The following is a 20,825-nucleotide window of genomic DNA, read 5'->3' on the forward strand; positions in this document are numbered from 1 at the left end:
GAGGTGTTACTGTGTACAGGTGAAGGAAATTTTTCACAGTCCATGAGGTTTAAAGGAATCGGATTTCCCTTTTCTAGTCTGCCGGAACTTCATTCAATTGTGTATTCATACTCATGCTGTAGACTGTGATTTTTGGTTTGTTTCACATTATCAAATCAACTAAAACTCACTAACAAGCCGTGCAGTCATTATGGTAGGTAATGTATGCACCGATGTATGAAAGAGTGTTATGAATTAAAGCTTTATTTGATTTTTAGTGTCTATTTTATTTGAGCGCACGGCAGGATATGTGACCACTGGAGGTGTTCTCCGGTCTATATAAATGCGCCGCCATCTTACATTTCCCAGTCTCTCCTGCTCGGGCAAAGTTAATATCGGCTGACTGCGGAGGGAGTGGACGAGGGCTCCCCGCTGACGCTCGTCTGCACATTTTCCTCGACTTTTTTTCCCCATTTCTAAGTGGTTTTTACTCTCCAGGACCCGAGTGGACGGTGTTGCTGTGTTGGCAAGGGTAGGCTTCAACATTTAAACTATCGGCTCTGCTCAGTTTCTCCCTCTTTTCTTGTCGGGCTCCCCCTGATTGCGAGCAGGAATGGAGACAGACTGCTGTGTGCGGGCCGACCGGGGATGCTGCCGCTGCCGCCGCCGCCGCCGCCGCCGCCGCAGCAGCAGCTAGCGAACCAGCTGCTCTCACGGCAGATATTTGGGACCTGCCAGACGCCGCCTTATGGGGACATATGTATATTTTACTGACGATATTCACTGACTTTATGATAGCGTTGTCCTGAGTTGTTTAATAAAGGCAGAAGAAGCAGACAGTAGGTAGATGTATGAGATGGTTTTCGTTCCCTGCCAGCTCGGGTAACCGTCGTCGGGATTTGGGAGTAAACGGTTCGCTTGTTTGAATAGTTGCCGTTAGCTAGTGATAGCCCGGGTTAGTTAGCCCAACCGCCGTTAGCCCAGTTGTGCTGCTGGACTGCTCCGACTCGTGTTTGCTCGACTTGAGTTTCACCTTGTTTTTGCAGCTGGTTTAGCTCAACAAACGCATAACTTAACACGGGGCGAAGATAAACGCGTGTGCAGCTCGGTGTCTTGTGGCCGTGTGTCCAGCTTTGTGTTTTATAAACTGGTTGATAGTCGTTGGCCGAGTTATGAAAACTGGTGAAGTGGGGTTAACCTTAACGCAAACATTTCTCTCAAAGTTCAGTTTGAACTTCATAAAACTCAAAACTGCTCGAAACTTTGATGTTAGACAGGGCTCGGCGATGGCTGAATCGCTCTAAACTAATATTAATGGTTCGTATTGAAGTTAGTTTTAGGTGAAGTGTCCGTGGAAGAGTGTTTTCCATTCGTCCTTTTAAACAAAGACCGACAAATTCCTCCCAGCCGCTGTGCTCTGGGAGAAAGACGAGGAGGAGCCAGAGTGTGAAATTTGAGTCAGTGGTGTTGGAGCAGGAAAGTCAGGGGCAGCCAGCAGCTGTGGAGGAGAAGGGCTGCAGCACACCATTATTTGAAGGATTATTTGGATACTGTGTGTTGATCTGTTGTGTTGGGTGTTTCTTTTTCGCACGGTGCAGTTGCACAGCCAGAGGTGTGTGTTTGGCTGCTGGAGAGAGGGACAGGCGGGTCACTCCGCAGGAAAGTTGGAGACCTCGCTGCTCTTCGCCGGCCTGTCGACACAACAAAAACAAGCGGTATGGTGGCTTCTGGAAAAGGTGTTTGACTTATGTGGTTTTACTGGTGCAAGACGGCGTGGGGAGTGATGTGTTTCGGATAAGATGGCTTTTACACGTCATTGATCATGTTTTGGTTGCATCGGAAATAATGACTCAGAAAGAGATGGGCTGATTAAACTGCGGCTGGAGGATGTTGACACCTCATCCGGCGGCTCCAGATTGTTTTATTCTCTGAAGCCCTTTAACTAAAGTAGTTTATTTTAAATAAGATTGCAGGGTGGAGTTTCTAACACAATTACTGGTATTGATATCACAAGTCTCTGACATATAGTCTCTGCATTGTCTCTTGGTTTTGTTTTTAGAGTGATTTAACATTTTGTTCATTCGCCTTTCTGCGGTTCCTCAGTGAAATCCCCGCTCTGATTACACAATGGAACAATAAAAAAATGGACAGACCTCTCACGTTGTCAGCGAAATTTTCTTCAACAGTGCCTTCAAATATTTACAACGGAAGCGTGGGCGACACCGGTAGTGTTGGTATGTTTTTAGGTAATCCATTCGCAGGAAGACTGTTACCGTGAACCTTTCCAGTGGCGTCCTCGTTAACTAATACTGTAATTTTTCTCTTTCTTTTAACTCCACCTCTGTGTCCTCATTTAGATGATTTGTAAACAACTAGCAGGTCAGAGGCAGATATTTAAATGTAAATGATAACGGTGATGCTCATTTAGTTTCTACAGAAATGCATTTATGATAACATCACATATGCCGTCATGGGGAGGAGAGGAAAAGTTTAATCACTTTGTATTAATAAATGTTCAGTTTAGCGTTTACTGGTGATAAGATTCCAAGTAACTGACTTTTTTTTTTTGGAGAATACATCTACAAAGATTTTATCTGCTTTTTGTACCACTCTCAATCAATGCAATCTTATTCTCTCCATCTGAAAGAGTTTGACAATTATTGAATAGAAGAGAAAAATCATCAAAATGTGGAAGTTGCTTGGATGTTTTCAGAGGCTCCTGTTTCTCCATGGGCATGCAACATTTTGCAGTTGAGGCACAGACCAAACACTGCAGCGGCTGCAGGCATCGAGCTCATCGTATTGTTGGCAGCCAGCAGTGAGTGCTGCTGACCCTGCACATTACATGGCTAACACTGACGCCTGTGGCAGCTCCTGCCTCCCTGCTTGTGCCGATAATGCAGCTTGTTTGGGTCATCAACTTCTATAAATGTATTGAACCCACTGTTTTTTGTCATTTGAGAGAAAATGGGCTGTGCAGGAGTTTAGATGGGTTTGGCTCTTTTTAAGTCCTGTTCTATTTTTTTTCTTTTACTCAAGGACTGTGTATTACCTCTAACAAATTAATCTTGTATAAATTATTTAAATGCTATAGCATTCTGGGAAGATAAAATTAAACTCCAGAGGTCTGCAGGCTAAATGAGTGAAATGCAATTAGAGGAAGTGTGTTTCATACTGTGATTAATTTATTTTTTTAATGGCAATATCATACTGTCCTCTTTTTAAGTAAATATCGAGGCTCACCTGGATTCATTTTGTGACAGTCTGGCTCAGATTTGCTGACGGAATTTAGATGTGCTTAGCTATTGCCAATTACTGCGATGAATGAACCCGTCTATGATTGGTTTATTTAAAGTTTCCACAAATTAAAAATGCAACGAGAGATGATCTTCACAGGGCAATAATGTAGCAGTGGCATTTTTACAGTGTTGCTGCATCTGCCGTTTATTTTTTTTTTTCCTTTTGCTTGAAGGTGTTTAGGAATGCAGCATTTCCCACATAGCTTATAGATTTTTTTTCATGCTCGATTAGCTAGCTGCCGATGTTTTCAGATAATTGGGTTAAACTCTAAAGGCATATTAGACTGTGCTGGTGTCACTGGGGAACTCTAATAACCCACTGGTCATGTCTTATTTTATTTGTAGGAGTTAAAATAAAGCTGCCTCATAAATGTTGTCAGTCATCTGGTTTGGTGCCCAGTCTTGATTGAGATGGCCTCTGTGCAATTTAGCAACAGCTACATGTGGGAATTCCTGATGGTTCAAAGAGCTAAGGTTGCCAACACGTATGTGATAGAAATCAAGTCTTTTTGAGAACATTTATTCATGATTGAAATAACTCTTCCTGATTTCTACATATTTTTTCTTATTGTATGCCTTTGTGATCTGTCAACATCCTCACTGTGCTACGCCCAGCTCAGCCCGAGGCCCTGTTCGGGCCTGATATTAACATCCGCCCTGAGTGATCTGATCACAGGTGGACAGTTCTAAGTATAGGTGTCTCAAACCACATTCGGAGGTGGTCTGGGCCACATGTGGCCACATTCTTTTAGCAAATGTGTCTTGGCCACATTGAAGGACCGCCTTCTCTACTGATGTCCTGTGCCACAGTCTAAGTCCCGTCACAGTTTTATAATACCGAAACCGAAAATATTTTATTATTTCTAATGGCTCAAACCTTATTTCACTGGAGAGCTGTGCACAACGCTCTCACTCACACACACACACACACACACACACACATACACAGAAGCACATTGACAATGGACTTGAGTGTCAGATTGGCTAAAAACAACAACGCATACCTGTTTATTTGCATATGAAGCGGGAAAGTGAGATCTGATCAAAAGTGTTCCCTGGAGACGCGTGGAGAAGCATTTTAAAGCCAGGCGTGAACAGACGTGCTTAAAGCTGACCACTTGTGATCGGATCACTCAGGACGCATGTTAATACCAGGTCTGAATGTGACCAGAGTGTAGTCCTGTTCTCTATGATCTGTGAGACTGTGCTGGTACCCTTCTCTGTTGTTTGAGTTAGTGGTAAAACCATCAGAAATAGTTGTGGTGTTTTCATCTTAACGTTATGTTACGGTTTCATGTTCGTCATTGACAGATTAATGAAGTCTGACTCCCTATTTGAACAGCATATTTTTCCTTACTATATTCAGGGCAGTGTAACAGATTGCAGTACACTATGGTCAGCCATCCAGTTCTGTGCTGGAGCAGTAAGCCTGTCATTTTGAGTATTGACTTGGGACAGTAGTGCTGCGGTTACACTTCACTTCATATAGCTTTGAGTGTTTTGTGCCTGTGCCATCCACATTCGCATTTGTGTGTTTGCAGTAAGAACACAAGATACCAGCGTGCTGGATCTATCCAAGCATGTGTGCCTTCCTTCTTTGCCTCAGCTCCCCCTTTGTAGCATACGCTTCAATTGATCCCACTTACACCGCACAAGACAACCATCTGACTCTGTGACTTGTGTGTGTCACTCATTAGTCATCTGGTTTCAGTTATATGGCTTTAACTGGACCAGGCACAACTCTACATATTGGATTTCACATCTGGCTTCAAAGAAACCTCTCGTTTAGATGTTTGTGGTCGGCCTGCTAGCCTCATATCTAGGAGCTCTTATTGTAATGAGTTTTTTTGTGTTAACGCTCAGTCTGACTTTATGGTAAGGCTGCCATTTGTGCCTCTCAATTGAAGACCAGACTTTTCTTGTTTAGCCATCAAAAAAAACTATCATCGGCTCAGTTTCCAAAGCCAGATGTAAAGGACCACATTTTCCACAAGTTTGAATGATAAATGGTTCCACTGTGTGCTTTGATTGTATGTTTGATTTTTATGCAGCCTTGTACGGGACATATGGCTCCCATTAGGACAGGGCTAGGTTATGTGAGGGCAGGCCTGCAAAGCACTGGAGGATGGCGTGTCAACAGTGAATTTGAGTTGGTGCGTTTGTGGTTAGAAGCAGCAGTTTTGGAGCCTGACTCAAGATTGTGCTTTAATGACACAGCTGAGCTGGGTGGTGTGGGTGTGAGAGGAGGGAAGTAATTCGGAGCAGTACTTTTGCTGTCCTTGGGCCTATTTGCATATTGGCGGCTATTTAATGCCACAAACTCCTACACATTTGGCAGTGGTATCAGACTGATTTTTACCACGATGAGCAAGACTTCTGTGTTTTTCTGTATGTCAGTTTCCTTTGGTCGGCCTTTAAGTCTTCTCTTTGGGCTTTGTTGTTTTCATTTGATTCAGTTATATTCTTCTTTTGGAAAACTTACAGTGTGGAGTCTTTTGCAGACAAGATAATAAGCTACCAAGAATAAACAATTAAACCTGCAATGTCTAAAACTGTGGGCTGTTTTTAAGGTATTTTTGAGCATAAGCTCCGTAAGCACAGTGTGTCAAATCCTTGGCAGACACTTACACACCCAATCCTTTTTTTATAAATGGTTATCAACACTCAAAAACTGCATTCCTTGAAACAGGCTGTCACTTCTTAAATTTAAGATGTAAGAAATGAGTTTTCTAATGTATAACAGATTCTTTTTCCTACTTAATACAACTGGGTGACTACAGGCTTTAATCACATTTAGCCAGTCTATTTGCTGTTGTTTGCTAAATTCACTGTGCAAGCCACAATGTGTGCCACTTAACCTTTGGCCAAAAACGTTTAGGTTCAGTGTGTGAAACAAAAGGTTGTTCAGAGTTATAAATATCAATGCCTTTAACCAGGTTGGGGATTACTTTGCCATAGACTATAAGTTGATAAATTTGTTGTGGTCACAACTAAATTTAACAGCACTTTTGGGAGTCCTCACTACTGTTTTCCCAAATTATGTTTTGGGTGACCTAATGGTTCATCTGGCAGAATCTTGTATTACCTCTGTATTACTAGTTAAAGGTAACTGGTTATTTCCCAGCTACAGGTGACTGATTGCATTGTATTATATTCTACTACATACTACAAAAACAGATAATGTCCTGTCAAGATTCTGCGAGCCGCTCTGATCACACAGAAATTTGAAATATCAAATAATATTTTTCACAGCCATTTTAAAAATTCTTTCAGGCAACCATCAAAGTTGTCGGTGTCACTAGATACATCTGACACTACAGCAGTGACACAGCTGCACACCTGTTGCATCAAGCCTTGCGGCAGAAAGCGTCTGCTCTGAATGTGAATCTAACATTTCAGTGGGGACAACTGAAAAATAATCCTCCAAAGAGATGCTTTTGTTGGATCAAAGTTGATTTTTGTGTACTTGCTTTCGCATTATTGGACAAATATGACGCACAAGATTTATATTTGGTTGCACTTTGTGAAATAAAAACACAGTGCTTTGTACATTTTTGGTGTCTTTGGTTTTCGCTGGGTTAGTTCACTGCAGGAGAACTGTATCTTGCCATCTCTCTCTGAGGGTTAGAAATAAATTCATGATTCATTTTTTTTCGCCATATCCTTATTTTCCACCTGTGTGCCTGATCATTTGTTCATGTCCAGACTCGTATGTTGACTAAAAAGGGATTTGGTCGACGTTGTCCTGTAGGATTCATTTGGAATGACCGCAGATATTTTTGGAAGGGTTTGACAAAGAGGTTGTGAATAAGGATCCACAGCCTCTGTTTCTGTTTCTCATTTTAGCTGAGATTTTCTTTTGCATTTTCCCCGCTTCCTGTTATGCGTGTTACTGTCATAACATTTAGATTTGAGAATGAATTGAAAATACCTCTGTTTCAATTTTCCTTGTTTTTTTTTCTGAATTAATCCCCTCTCACTCGCTCTACCTCTCCTGCCATTGCCAGTGTTTACTTTCCTGCAGAGTGTGGTTTCAGCTTCAAAGCCGGCGCAGGAATGTGTATGCCCTCCTCCCTCCTCCTGCCTCTTTTCTCTCCACCCAGTGCTCCACTTCCCCTGTCCTTCCTCACCTAAATAGTTCCTAGCTGCTACACTTAATGGAGGCTTTGTGTGTGAGCTGCCGTGCTGTTTGCATGGCTGCCTTGCACAGAGGAGGAAATCCAAGAAAGGGAGGAGGCAGGAAAGGAAAGAAGGCCCTGGAAAGTCACTTGTCTGGGCTTCTGGGTTTCTTTTTAACAAACACTGGTGATAATTTCTGAAAGTCTGTTTTCTGCCTTTAACTCTTTTGTGTTTTAAAATAAAATGGGTGATGTTTGAAAGGAAAGAGGATGGGCAGTGAGCAGAATGGAGGGAAGATGAGATGCTTCTAATGCATTTGGATTAATTGTGTTGTTTTTTTGTTGTTTTTTTTTTTTCTGTTTCAGATCAGGAAGCTGTGTCGGTCGCAGTTTGAGAAAGGAACATGGCTTCCCAGGGTGAGTTAAGTTTTCAGACACCAACTCTGCATCTCTCTCTGTGACACACGTGCACACACACACACACACACACTCTCATACACACATGCATTGACTGGTATGCAATGTGTTAAACTTTGCAGCAGTTTACAACTGCTCCTTCTCGTGGTACAGATTTTTTTTTCTCATTAGTGCAAAGTGAATTAGTTATTGATTTTAATCTGAGACTTGGAGCATGTCTGAAATTAAACTTAAAGCTCAAAGAGACTTATACTGGTAAATTACATTTATCAAAGAATTAAAATGTGTGCAAATTAAAAACACAGGAAGCAGGTGAGAAATCTGTTCAGTGCAGTTTGTACCCTCTACACCTCAAACCACATTCAGTGTTACTCTGAAAAAACAACTAGTTTTCCCGTATTAAGACTTCCGTCATTCAAAGTCGTCCTTTTTATCAAGTGCAGTTAAATGTGATGATGAAATCTGTTATCAGAAACTTGATTCATAATGGTGATTAAACTTCTTGGCAATAATTGTATAGGTGTACAGTAGGTGTTTTTGTTTGGTTTATATCTGCTGTGATATTTCTTGTCAAACTGTGCCGGCTCACCTAAAGAGAACTCACTACACTGTTCCTAAGATATTACAAAGCTGACGACACCTGTTTCTCTGCATTGTGATCCTATTGTCATCTGCTCGAATGTAGATTACCAAATTGCATTTTGTGATTGCATTCAGCTACTGCAAGGTTGGTGAGACTCACTGACAGATGTTTTTCATTTTGTTGATGTGTGTATGTTTTTTTTTTTTTTTGTCTCTTACAGCTGATCTGATGGAGCTGGATATGGCCATGGAGCCAGACCGTAAGGCAGCAGTCAGTCACTGGCAGCAACAGTCATACCTGGATTCAGGCATCCATTCAGGAGCCACCACAACTGCTCCATCCCTCAGTGGGAAGGGCAATCCTGAGGAAGAGGATGTCGACAACCAGGTCATGTATGAGTGGGAGCAGGGCTTCAACCAGAACTTCTCCCAGGAACAAGTACAAGGTGAGTCATAATACATTCGTTGATCATTTGAAGATCTGTTCACTGCACATCAAAAGACTGGACATGCAGAGCCTAAATAGCAGCTTTAAACCCAATACAACTAAACAATTGTTGTCTCCTCTAGACATAGATGGTCAGTATGCCATGACACGTGCCCAGCGGGTGCGTGCAGCGATGTTTCCAGAGACTCTTGAGGAGGGCATGCAGATCCCCTCCACACAGTATGATGCAGCAAACCCCACCAACGTCCAGAGGCTGGCAGAGCCCTCGCAAATGCTCAAACACGCTGTGGTTAATCTGATCAACTATCAAGATGATGCTGAATTGGCAACCAGAGCCATACCAGAACTCACCAAACTACTCAATGACGAGGACCAGGTAGTTGTCCATGGAAATGGTGGCGCTGAAATGTTTTTTTTTTTTTCTTCCTTACTATCATTCGATAACATCTCTGTTTGCTCCTATAGGTTGTAGTAAACAAAGCAGCAGTGATGGTCCACCAGCTGTCAAAGAAAGAAGCCTCTCGCCACGCCATCATGCGTTCCCCTCAGATGGTGTCTGCTATTGTCAGGACCATGCAGAACACAAATGATGTGGAGACGGCTCGCTGCACCGCAGGAACACTGCACAACCTTTCCCATCACAGAGAGGGCCTGTTGGCCATCTTCAAGTCTGGAGGAATACCAGCTCTAGTTAAAATGCTCGGGTATGTGACAGGAGGATGGAGGGGTTGGTTGGAGGTTTTTTCCTTGGGTTTTTGTTAGTTTGATGCACTGTAACTCACCAGTACAAGAAGGCAGGAAGCAGGGTGGTTTCTTAACAACGGAAGGATTTTCTTAACCTTATTAGCAAATTGCTACTTACTGATACAGTGGCCCATCAACTGTGATAGAAAAAAAACATGATAAATTGGAACTGGCTGTCAACTTACCAAAAGCAGAGGATGTGGAGAGAAACCTAATTAATATTATTTAGTTGTGGTCATTGCCCAGCGGGATCATAATCTAATAATACTCTGTCTGTTCTGCAGTTCACCAGTGGACTCTGTCTTGTTCTATGCCATTACCACCCTCCACAACCTCCTCCTGCACCAGGAAGGAGCCAAGATGGCCGTCCGTCTAGCTGGTGGTCTACAGAAAATGGTTGCTCTGCTCAACAAGACCAATGTCAAGTTCCTGGCCATCACCACTGACTGTCTCCAGATACTGGCCTATGGCAACCAGGAAAGCAAGGTGAGTAGAAGGAGTCTCAGTTTGATATTGCAGGGCAGCAGTACTCCTGTGGCCATCATGAGAACGTTAAAACCCTTAATGTTAAACCCTTAATGTTTTTGTGTCTTTTGTTTGTATAGTTGATAATCCTGGCCAGTGGTGGCCCCCAGGCATTGGTCAACATCATGAGGACTTACACCTATGAGAAGCTGTTGTGGACCACAAGCAGAGTTCTCAAAGTGCTGTCAGTCTGCTCCAGTAACAAGCCTGCCATTGTAGAAGCTGGTATGTCTCATAAACATCAAGTGTTTGTAATATGAGCCTGAATATCATGTGTATAATGTGTATTCATGGATGTTTGGCTTATTTTATTTATGACAGCAACCACTGCAGTGAAAAAATAATAATCAAATAACAATCAATTTATTGATTTGTGATTGTTCAAATGTGTTACATGTTAAAACCTAATTCTTTCCACGGTTGTTTGTCTGTCCAGGAGGCATGCAGGCTCTGGGACTCCACCTGACAGACCCCAGCCAGAGACTGGTCCAGAACTGTCTCTGGACTCTCAGGAACTTATCAGATGCTGCCACCAAACAGGTGATGAGAACTGTCCCTTGTACCAACACTGAAGTTTTGTCAGTGAAAGACAGAAGTAGTTACATTTACGTAGTAGACTCAGGAGCTCACACTCTGGCTGAGCAGATCCAAAGACAAAAGATGTACCCATCATTCCTTCCATGCTGACTTGACTACTGTCTTTCTCTTCAGGAGGGGATGGAGGGTCTGTTAGGAACCCTGGTTCAGTTGCTTGGCAGTGACGACATTAATGTGGTGACCTGTGCTGCTGGCATTCTGTCTAACCTGACCTGTAACAACTACAAGAACAAGATGATGGTCTGTCAGGTGAGTCAACACACACACACACACACACACACACACACACACACACACAGTTATTGTACTGTCAAAAATCTAAAGTGAAATTAACATTGATATTTACAAAAACCTAAAGAGGTTTGAGTCCATAATGTGTTTAATATAGTGTCTTGTGTTCTTAATTTTCAAGTTTTTCCACATCTGCTAAATCTCTATAAATTATCCAGACAATAAAACTGAATGTCTGATGTAGCCATTAATCTGTCTGTGTCTCTGTAGGTTGGAGGTATTGAGGCATTAGTTCGCACGGTGCTTCGGGCAGGAGACAGAGAAGACATCACAGAGCCAGCTATTTGTGCCCTGCGTCACCTCACATCTCGACACCAGGACGCCGAGATGGCACAGAATGCTGTCAGGCTGCACTATGGTCTGCCTGTGGTCGTCAAATTACTGCATCCGCCATCACACTGGCCACTCATTAAGGTACACACACACTCACTCACGCAGACCTGCCAGCAGCAGTCCGTGCTGAAAAAGCTGCTTTTTATATTGTCAGCCAGTTATTTGGCTGTTGTTTAAGTGGTATTTCCACTGAAGCAGTTTTACACTTGACCACACCTTGAAGCCAGAATAATGGGCCAAACCTGGCTTTAAAAGCACAGTATTGTCTCTGTGATAAAGTGTAGCTGGCTACTAACCCATGTTGGCAGCTGATCTCCTTTGAGTGTCCTAGGATTTAATGTTTTGTTCTGCCCTGAGAATGCACTGCTTTACTGCCGTGAGTTGCTGAAATCTGCAACACCTCTACAAATCTTGCTTGTTGTGTGTTTTGCATTTTAAAATCTTGTACTTGTGCAACACAGCTTTTGGCCATGGTCTCTGATCAGATGTAACAATAGCTGCCTAAAATTGACATTTAAAGCACTCTTAAATAACTTCTAACTGTGTTCTCCCATCAGGCTACAGTTGGTCTGATCCGTAACCTGGCTCTGTGCCCTGCAAACCACGCTCCACTGAGGGAGCAGGGAGCCATCCCCAGACTGGTTCAGCTGCTGGTCAGAGCACACCAAGACACACAGAGACGCACCAGCATGGGAGGCACACAGCAGCAGTTTGTGGTGAGAACATGCACACCCTTCTGTGTAGACACACCTCCATGTAGTGATGTATGGAACATGCAGTTCAGTATTTCAAAGCCGTTGTTGTTGTTGTTGTTGTTGTTGTTGTTGTTGTTGTTATTTTAAATGTGATCTAGACCTGGTGTCAGATTTGTTACTGACTAGCCACTTGAAAAAACATTATCACCAGAAATTGGGTACCCACCACTTTAAGACAGTTCTAAAGGGCTTCCAACAGTTTTAACATTACTAACCGAGTGTTTGTTATTAGGAGGGAGTTCGTATGGAGGAGATTGTAGAGGGCTGCACAGGAGCACTCCACATCCTGGCCAGAGACGTCCACAACAGAATAGTTATCAGAGGACTCAACACCATTCCACTCTTTGTACAGGTAAATTTAGCTTTTCCTCTGTTCTTGTGCTGTCATGCTGTAATTATGCCAGCACATCTCAAAAAATGAAGCCAAATAATATTGAGTAAGTTGTTCTTCAACTGTGCAAATTTAATTTTCATGCAAGAGTTCAAGGATAATGATCTGGATCTGTTAGTGATGTGATTAAATTGTCTGAGATATTTTTGGATTAAATGGGGGAAATGTCTCAATACGTGTCAAAATGAGGTAGAACAATGAAATGTACCACCTGTTGTGTGTGTCCTCACACTCAGACTCTTTCTAAGCATCCTGTCTGTATTTGTGTGTGCAGCTGTTGTATTCTCCCATTGAGAACATCCAGCGTGTTGCAGCAGGCGTCCTGTGTGAGCTGGCTCAGGACAAAGAAGCTGCTGAGGCCATCGAGGCTGAGGGAGCTACTGCCCCACTCACAGAGCTGTTGCACAGCCGCAATGAAGGAGTTGGTATGTACAAAAACACCTTCATTTACACACTGCCATCATTCACATGAAGGCTACTCTTGAGCTTCACAGATGTTTAGAAGAGCAGGGCTATGACAGTATAAAACACTGTCCCTTAGAAATAATTGTTTTTGTGATGTTTTCCAAGTGGGGCATTTTAGTGTGACATGGACATTTAATATTGTAACCATAATTATGGCAGTACCTGGCATCTTACTTGTCTGTTCTGATAGCTGATTATTGCTTTATTAATAACGGTGACTAATCTATAACGCCCCCATCTTTCCTCAGCCACCTATGCTGCAGCAGTTTTGTTCCGAATGTCAGAGGACAAACCCCAAGATTACAAGAAACGCCTCTCTGTAGAACTCACCAGCTCGCTCTTCAGAACAGAACCAATGGCCTGGAATGAGGTATGGTGCACTCAAAATCAGATTGGTTCCTGAATTGCTAATCAGTGTATTTGTACAGACAAAATGCTCTGTTTGTTTACATTTTGAAGTAAACTTCAGTGCAGAAATGCCTGCAGGCTACCTGATCATCCTTGTCTGTGTGTCTGTTTTGCTCTGCAGACTGGAGACCTGGGTTTGGACATTGGAGCTCAGGGAGAGCCTCTGGGCTACAGACAGGAAGGTAAGTCATCTCCTCACCTCTGGCTGGCTGGGAGGTTCCCGTGAGTGACATAGGAGGGGACAAGGATGTCATGAGAGAGACATTAGGCTGTTATAAAAACTTGTTAGCTGATTTCTTTCATATTGATTGGACATACAGTCATTGCCTTTCTTTTCTGGCTAATTCTGCCCTGATAGTTTCTCCTAACCCATATAACTCAAGTAAATTTTGTCACAGTCCAATGACTGTGCTCCATCTGTCCCTCGCTATTACTGCTGATGACAGGATTGGTTGTTAAAGGTCATGATACTCAGGCAACTTGAGACAGTGGTGAAGGGCAATAATGCTTTCAAGTTACAGATGGAGATTGATTTTATCCCTGCTGTCATTCAGAATAACACAAGTGGCTCTAAGAAATACAATACTGCTGCTTTTAGTTGTTGTCACAGTTGGCCATCTAAATGTTGCCAGTGTACCAGGACCTTGGACTGTGTACTGATCAATAAGCTAAGGGGTGTGCGATGGTTGTTGATTTTAATTTGCACCGCTCTCCCTTCCTCCAGCAGTATTGGCTTTAATTGGCTCTTAGCCAGACACATGAAAACAGACTTCAAGTTAGTAAATGTTTTGGAAAAGGAGCAGGCCACCGCAGATGGATTTCTGTTGGTGAAACCAAACAAAACAGTGAACTAGGCCAAGGGTTCGCCTGAATTCAGTTCAAGGTCTTTAACAGCTGTAATTTGAACTGAGTTGACCAGTCGTTTTGAGGCTGAGCAGTGTGCTGTGTTGCTGTGTAGTGTTACGTTTGAGTGATCATACTACTGTGTGACAGCTTGGTTTGTTAACATGCTTCTAACAACTGCTCTGCTTCCCCTGCCTCTCCTCCATCCACTCCTCCCCCACCCTCAGACCCAAGCTACCGTTCCTTCCATTCGGGAGGTTACGGAGGGGACACGATGGGCATGGAGCCCATGATGGACCATGATCTGGGTGGTGGCCACCACCCAGGCCAGGACTACCCCCCTGTAGAGGGGCTGCCTGACCTGGGACACGCCCAGGAACTGATAGAGGGCCTGCCACCTGGCGACTCCAACCAACTGGCCTGGTTTGACACCGACCTGTAAATACCAAGACCAACATTACACTACACTTTCTACTAGGTAAGAATATCTTCACGCTAGCCTTGTGTGGTAGCCATTTCCTGGGCAAGATGTAAAAGTAGAACACAGCAGGGATGTTTTCTGTCTGGACAAAATGGCTGAGGGGAGAGTGGATTTACTCACTGAGGCTGCTGCATGGTCACACTGCTTCTAATTGCAAAACTGTGTGATGTGGTGTGTGTGATGTTACTTGGTGTTTGATCTGTGTGTGTGGTCTTTACCAATGCCTGTGCTCAGTCTTCTACTTCCTTTCTCCTCCTGTTTTTCCTCCTCATTCCTTCTTTCTGCTCATTTCTCGCTCCTCCCTTTGCAGCTGTATCATGTGATCTGGATGAACCTGCATTGTGATTCGCCCATATGGAGGAGGCGGGGTTTCAGAAAGTGCCTGAAGATGACTCAACAACAGCAAGCAGAGTTTCCTGTCTATGGGAACTCCATTGGGACAAACAAGATTTAAGTGCGGTTCTGTTCTGGTCTCTCAGCCTGACAGGGGGCTGACATCAAATCCTGACATGACACACGGATTTTGATCTTAACGGTTGATTTTCAAAAACACTTTTTATGTATTTTGTTTTTCATTTTTACTTCTTTTGGTTGTTTTACTTTTTTATTCTATTTTCATTAAGTCTGTAATGGTACAAACTGATTCTAGTTTGTTTTTTTTCATTATTCTGAATTATGATACTCATCTCTTGTTTTTGCAGTCCCTTGTATTTTAAGTCTCTGATAGTGTTGAGTTTTTTAGTGGTAATGCTCCATCCAAGTAAAGAATCTGATCACATTTTAAATGGTGTCCAAACACTAAAGTTAATCAGTTGAATTGTATTCTGATGATAAAGTGTAACATTGTGTAGCTTTTGTATAAAAAAACATGAATTGGAAGTCATGGTCCAAATATCAAGCTATTTTCTTGCTTTAAAGGTGGACACTGATGTGTCTTTGCTGTTCCAAAGGGGGTGTAGCTGACCTAAGCTGGATGGGTGTGGCTGTGACAGGACAGGGGTGGAGGAGGGCTTTTACTGTTCTGCTGTTACTAAGGGGTGGGGTAGTGGGAGGAGCTGGTTGCTGTAGCCTGCTGTGTTCTGAAACAATAAAATGGACCGTCATTTCAACTGGACGTCTCCACGTCTCATTTCACCTACACCTTAGATCCAGAACACAAGTTACACAGCAAGACAACCACATGTGGTAAAATTTTCTAAAGACCTTATTTGATTACATATTGGTTACCTTTACAATCAAGACCAAGTCAAATGAGTCTGACCAGTTTCATAACCAGTGTTTTCTCAGAGGTATGTAGTACTGAGCTGTATCTCAACTAAAAGGGTTTTTTGATCAGTTACCGGTCGGCCTGATGTACAACACAACATAATAGGTATGCTCCTTAGTAAAACTTAAGTTCCTGCCATAAGAAGGCAGAACTAGGGCATCAAATAGCAAAGGTAACAGATGTCCCCAACAACACAGGCGTGACATCAGTTTTACACATCAAACAACAGATTCGTAGCAAGGTGTGGAAAACTGATGATCCTGTGAAACTGTGAAAACAAGTATCCACGTCCACCTGCAGCAACATGCAGTTTGGTAGGAAGCCAGGACTGTTCATCTTCCTCATGAGAAATGTGCCCTAAATTTTAGTTAGTTTATATTGGTAGATGATATTAGGCAACTGAACAGTGACAGCTGTGTTTGCTGCAGCTTGAGATTAGTCAGATTTGCATATGAAATTAGAACCTGGAGTGAAGAACTAAAAGCCTGCCAGTGGTGACCGTAACTGTGTCCAGGATTGTTTTTTGTTTTTTAGAGGACATGGTATTGCATGGAGGACAGATGCTTTGCCTAGTGTCAGTCTCAACTCTCTCTGTCCTCATTCAGCCTCTTACTAACACACACACATTAGTTCAGTCTTACATTTGTGTCTCTGGTCCCAGCAAGCAGAGGAAAACAACTTCATTTGTGTGGCACCATAACTCCTGATAAAGAGACAGTTTCAGTGTGTGATAACATTAAGGAAAAGAGGAAAGGTGGCAGTAGCTGAGCAATGTGTTGTTGATTGCAGCGTTTACCATCAGTCTGCCACCAATACTGGCTGGAACTGTCTAGACTCTAGACAAACCCAGAGGCCTGGGCTGTGACGCCTGTGACAGTCTGAATTAATGCTCATGCTGTAATCCTGTACAGTCTGATGGACACTGGATGGGTGTTTTGATTAAGCTGTCAAATTATTGTAGTGACAGAGCAATATTTATCACTGTCATTGATCCAATTTGCAAATGTGATGAGAGACATGTAGAGATGAGTGAATGCTCCGATACCACACGGTCAGAATCACTAATGCCTCAAACCTTTTAGGAGCTCGTCACTGCAAAAGTAGCTCAAAACTGATGTATTAAAAAACAAAACTACTTATGAATTCAAACAGTCATCAACTACATAAACATTAAGTTTATATCCAGTCCAGTTTTTAATAACAAGCCTAGATCGACCAGAGATTTAACCAATAAATAACTACTGTTTAAAGACATTTGATTCCAAAAAAGAACATTTTCAAAGAGCAATCTTCTCTAGTTTACAATTATTCAAAAACAGGTTACCTGAAAGCCGAGATAAACTCTTTAAATCAGACAACCAATCATAAACATTTTTTTAAGGTCTGGAGGTAAGAAGTTGCAAATGACCGTCCTTGATTAGCTGATGGATCCAGAGATCTCCTGGAGGATTTCAGCAGCCAGTGGAGCCACATCGACATGACACCTAGGACAGAGAAAAACAGTTATTCCCTTAGCACCCTGTAAATGAGGCAGACACTGGGCAGCAGGTACCAGGATTGTGAGAGGTTAGGGCTGATGCAAACTGCTTAAGGTTTATTGTTAGGGGAACCTTGCTGTTGAAAATGACAGTAAAATGAATCAAGGTAATTTTTCAGTGTGGCGGACGACAGCACTGTAGCAGGAGTGTTCAGGTGGTTTATGTTGCTGAGAGGAATGAAGTCCCTGCAGAGAGCTGCAGTCACTGCTGCTTAACTGAGTCTCCGGTCTGGTCTGAGCTGGTGCTTCTTTTTTCAGCGGTCTCATTGAGGTATACTATTTTTGTTGTTTCCTTGAAGTTACTATTATGGCTGTAGTTGTGTATTACGTGTCATGTCTGTAAATAAGTATTAAGATTTTTTGTCATATTTGATCTTACGTAGGTGGAATTTCCATTACTTTTACGCTGCCATATGGCATCTTTGTAATGGTTTACTAAAAAATACTTACTACTTAGAACTAAGACAACAGTCAGACCCCCCTGGGCTGTCTGTAATCTAACTCCTTCTCTCCTCTCCTACCTCTCCCTCCCTCCCACCCTCTCTTATCTCCCTCCTCTCTCCTTCTTCCCCTCTTCTCTTCCTCCCAGGTGTCTTTGAGGGCATTGAGGCCAGCAGAAGCCCTCCCACCGCCCTTAGTTAATTAAAACCTATATAATTAACCTAATTAACACAGCTCCCAGAGGCCTCAGAAATCCTTGAAAGTTTGTGGATTTGGAAAACATAAATTGGACCCATAAAAGTTTTAGCACAAACTTTAGAGTTTGGTTACTCATTAAATCCCTGCACTTTCACAGTCCCAAACTGACACTGAGCAGCTGCATGGAGGAGAGCGGAAAATCAAACAGTTGGTTTTAGATTACAGTGAATGACTACAGCAGCACCACATTAACTCCACTTACACCAACACTTGGGGTGTTTGCTGATTGGAATCTGTGTGTTTTCCACCATTTGAGATAAAGCTAACGAACTAAAAGTAGAAAACGAGCAGGTTAACCACACTGTTCTCTTCATTCAAATCTTCTCCACAGGAATACAATAGATTAGTTAATTCACTGTAAGATTACCCTGGTGGTTTTATCTCCCCTAACAACATGGTCTAAATATTAAGCTGCCATGAGATTTACCTTTGAAAGAGGTGAGATATTCCCTAAACCAGTGGTTCCAAACCTTTTCTATCTTTTCTGTTCTTCTCAGGTTTTATATTTGAAGGTCAAATAGAAGTGGATAATGTCAGAGTAATTTCTTCACATGAGTCATAGTGATCCTGCATTTGTCACTGATTATATTTGATCTTCTTTTAGTAGATTTTCAAGATTGCATTTATATGTCTTCTACCAAAGGCATTTTTTTACTGCCGGAGTACAAGTACCTGTGGTCGGGATTCATTGCCCTAAACAATGGGGAAAATATTAGTTCAACGATAATTTGTAGTATAAGTATAATTAGTTTAACAATTTCTTTAACACAGAACTGCTTTGCTGTTGTTAAGCAACACCAGGTATATTTGTTTTACAGTACAGTTTTAGGATATTAATGCGTTGTGTGTGTGTTAAATTGTAGTTTTGTAGTTTTCTGAGCAGATATTTGTGGTCTGCACTTCTGATGGCTTCATATTTGATTGACCTTAAACAAAAAACTAAGGACCCCCCCCCCCCCCCCCCCCCACCACACACACACACACACACACACACACACACACACACACACACACACACACACACATTCACAAACAAACACGATTGGTCAGGCTTGAGGTTTTGAAAAAGCATTCCTCAGGTTGCCATGGTAAAGGCTGAATGACATCATTTGGGTTAGGATCTCAGCCCAGACCTCCCCACTCCTTCCCACTTTCTTCCGTCTCCTTTCTCTGCCCCACCTCCTCTCATCCTCTCAATTAAAACCTCTCCTCACCCTTCCTCCCCTCCCTTGCTCTCCTCTTCTCTCCCCTCATAACTCCTCTCATCTCCTGCTCTTTCTCCTAAAACCTCTGCCTCCCTCCTCCCCTCCTCCTACCACTAAACCAGTGGGAGTGTGCCAGTCTCAGCTACTTCAAAGCTAGAGCTGATCTCTGCTTTCATCTGCCAGAGAGGGAGAGGAGAGAGAGGAGACAAGGGGAGAAAAGTGGGAGAGGGAAAGCACAAGAGAGAAAGAGATGGAAAAGAAAGAAAATGAAGAGAATAGGAAGAAAATGGAGGGGGAAAGAGGAGGAGAAATGGGTATAGATGGTGACAAAAAGGGAAGAAAAGGGGTGACCAAGGAGAAAAGAGGGGGAGAGGGAGGGGAGCGTAGGAGAGGGCTCTATAGCAGGACAACAATACACCTTTATTATTGATCTGACAGGATGTGTGTGTGTGATTGAGAGACAGAGTTTGTATATAGACGGGAGAGAAAGCGTTTTTTTGTGTGTTTGTTTGTGTGTGTGTGTGTGTGTAAGAGAGAGAGAGAGAGAGAGAGAGACAGGTCGCTGGTCTCATACATCAAAAGATCAAAGAGAGCATGGTCGCTACGGTGACAAAACCCTTGGCTCAAAGAGGGAACACACATTCGGCCCACATACTCATAAAAGGCATCCAGATGGATAGATACAGGTGCACACACACACACACACACACACACACACACACACACACACACACACACACACACACACACACACACACACACACACACATCATTTTTGTTTTTTTTCCCTTGTAACTATTCTAAATATTTTATACATGTTAATCTAAGAAAGACAAACGATAGTTATAACAGTTGGTGGCCTGTTTCTGGCACACCTTTAAAGGATGAGCTTCTAAATTACAACTACATTACACAGCTCACAGCTCAGTGAAATTAAATGGACATGCAACTGAGATGTTACTGCCTTTATTGCACCCCCTTACTTTGCAATCGATCTCACTTACCATGTTAAAAACACAGTGGCTGTGACCAATTGTTTTATTAATAGGTGTAGAGAGGACTTCAAAGTTACTCTGACTAATTAATGTTTACTTAATAAAACATCATATTTCTCATTTTTCACAAAGTTGTAGTGTACAGTAAAACTGATAAACAAAGCAGTTATAGTTTAAGTATATGCAGGTGTTTTTTTCTCCCTTTATTTAGCTTGCATTACTGATTTAAAGTGAGAATTAGGCTACTTGCAGTAAGTCATCAAGGAGAGAGTCACAGTTGAAGTCGTGTTTCCTGTACAGTTTTTGTGGCTGAGATTGTGTTGATCTTGATTCTCCACACAAACCTTGCAATTCCAAAACTCATACTTTTTAAGAAGGAGGCTGTTACTTTGTCAGGTGTGTGGGGGAGATGCAAGTCATGTCTCCTGCCACTGATCTAAGATCTC

At 42.5% G+C, this 20,825-nt stretch overlaps 2 protein-coding genes across 8 annotated transcripts in view; one reads left to right on the plus strand and one right to left on the minus strand.

Annotated features, from left to right (window-relative positions):
* The first annotated feature begins 334 nt into the window (after nt 1-334).
* On the plus strand, nt 335-15,785 carry ctnnb1 (catenin (cadherin-associated protein), beta 1). 3 transcript variants are annotated; one of them, XM_071469687.1, is made up of 17 exons: nt 335-511; nt 7,763-7,813; nt 8,617-8,841; nt 8,966-9,219; nt 9,309-9,547; nt 9,872-10,073; nt 10,193-10,337; nt 10,549-10,652; nt 10,824-10,958; nt 11,211-11,414; nt 11,891-12,049; nt 12,321-12,440; nt 12,754-12,904; nt 13,193-13,314; nt 13,474-13,534; nt 14,423-14,673; nt 14,911-15,785. In XM_071469687.1, exons 2-16 carry the CDS (start codon nt 7,801-7,803, stop codon nt 14,635-14,637), a joined length of 2,349 nt encoding a protein of 782 aa, XP_071325788.1. In that variant the 5' UTR covers nt 335-511; nt 7,763-7,800; the 3' UTR covers nt 14,638-14,673; nt 14,911-15,785. The 3 variants fall into 3 exon arrangements, with proteins under 3 accessions (XP_071325788.1, XP_071325786.1, XP_071325789.1); XM_071469685.1 differs by having other exon boundaries at nt 14,987-15,785; XM_071469688.1 differs by lacking the exon at nt 335-511 and adding an exon at nt 1,454-1,694 and having other exon boundaries at nt 14,987-15,785.
* Nucleotides 15,786-16,592: 807 nt separating this feature from the next.
* ulk4 (unc-51 like kinase 4) overlaps nt 16,593-20,825 on the minus strand; it is an 86,553-nt gene continuing 82,320 nt past the window's right edge. For 4 of the 5 annotated variants that reach the window (XM_071469673.1, XM_071469677.1, XM_071469674.1 and 1 more), the window contains one exon: nt 16,594-17,427. In XM_071469673.1, coding sequence (XP_071325774.1) covers nt 17,361-17,427 — 67 coding nt within the window. In that variant the 3' untranslated portion in view covers nt 16,594-17,360. Of the gene's footprint in view, nt 17,428-20,825 lie in introns of all 5 variants that reach the window. The other variant, XR_011686701.1, reaches the window with a different exon arrangement.

The sequence above is a fragment of the Trachinotus anak genome, unplaced genomic scaffold (assembly GCF_046630095.1).
Source record: "Trachinotus anak isolate AG129_WGS33_773 ecotype Australia unplaced genomic scaffold, CSIRO_AGI_Tana_v1 ptg000032l, whole genome shotgun sequence".
In the NCBI taxonomy this organism is placed as follows: Eukaryota; Metazoa; Chordata; class Actinopteri; order Carangiformes; family Carangidae; genus Trachinotus; species Trachinotus anak.

Coding starts and splice junctions, on each gene's coding strand:
- ctnnb1 (XM_071469687.1), top strand. Junction 11,415..11,890: donor CACACTGGCCACTCATTAAG/GTACACACACAC, acceptor TTCTCCCATCAG/GCTACAGTTGGTCTGATCCG. Junction 12,441..12,753: donor CCATTCCACTCTTTGTACAG/GTAAATTTAGCT, acceptor TTGTGTGTGCAG/CTGTTGTATTCTCCCATTGA.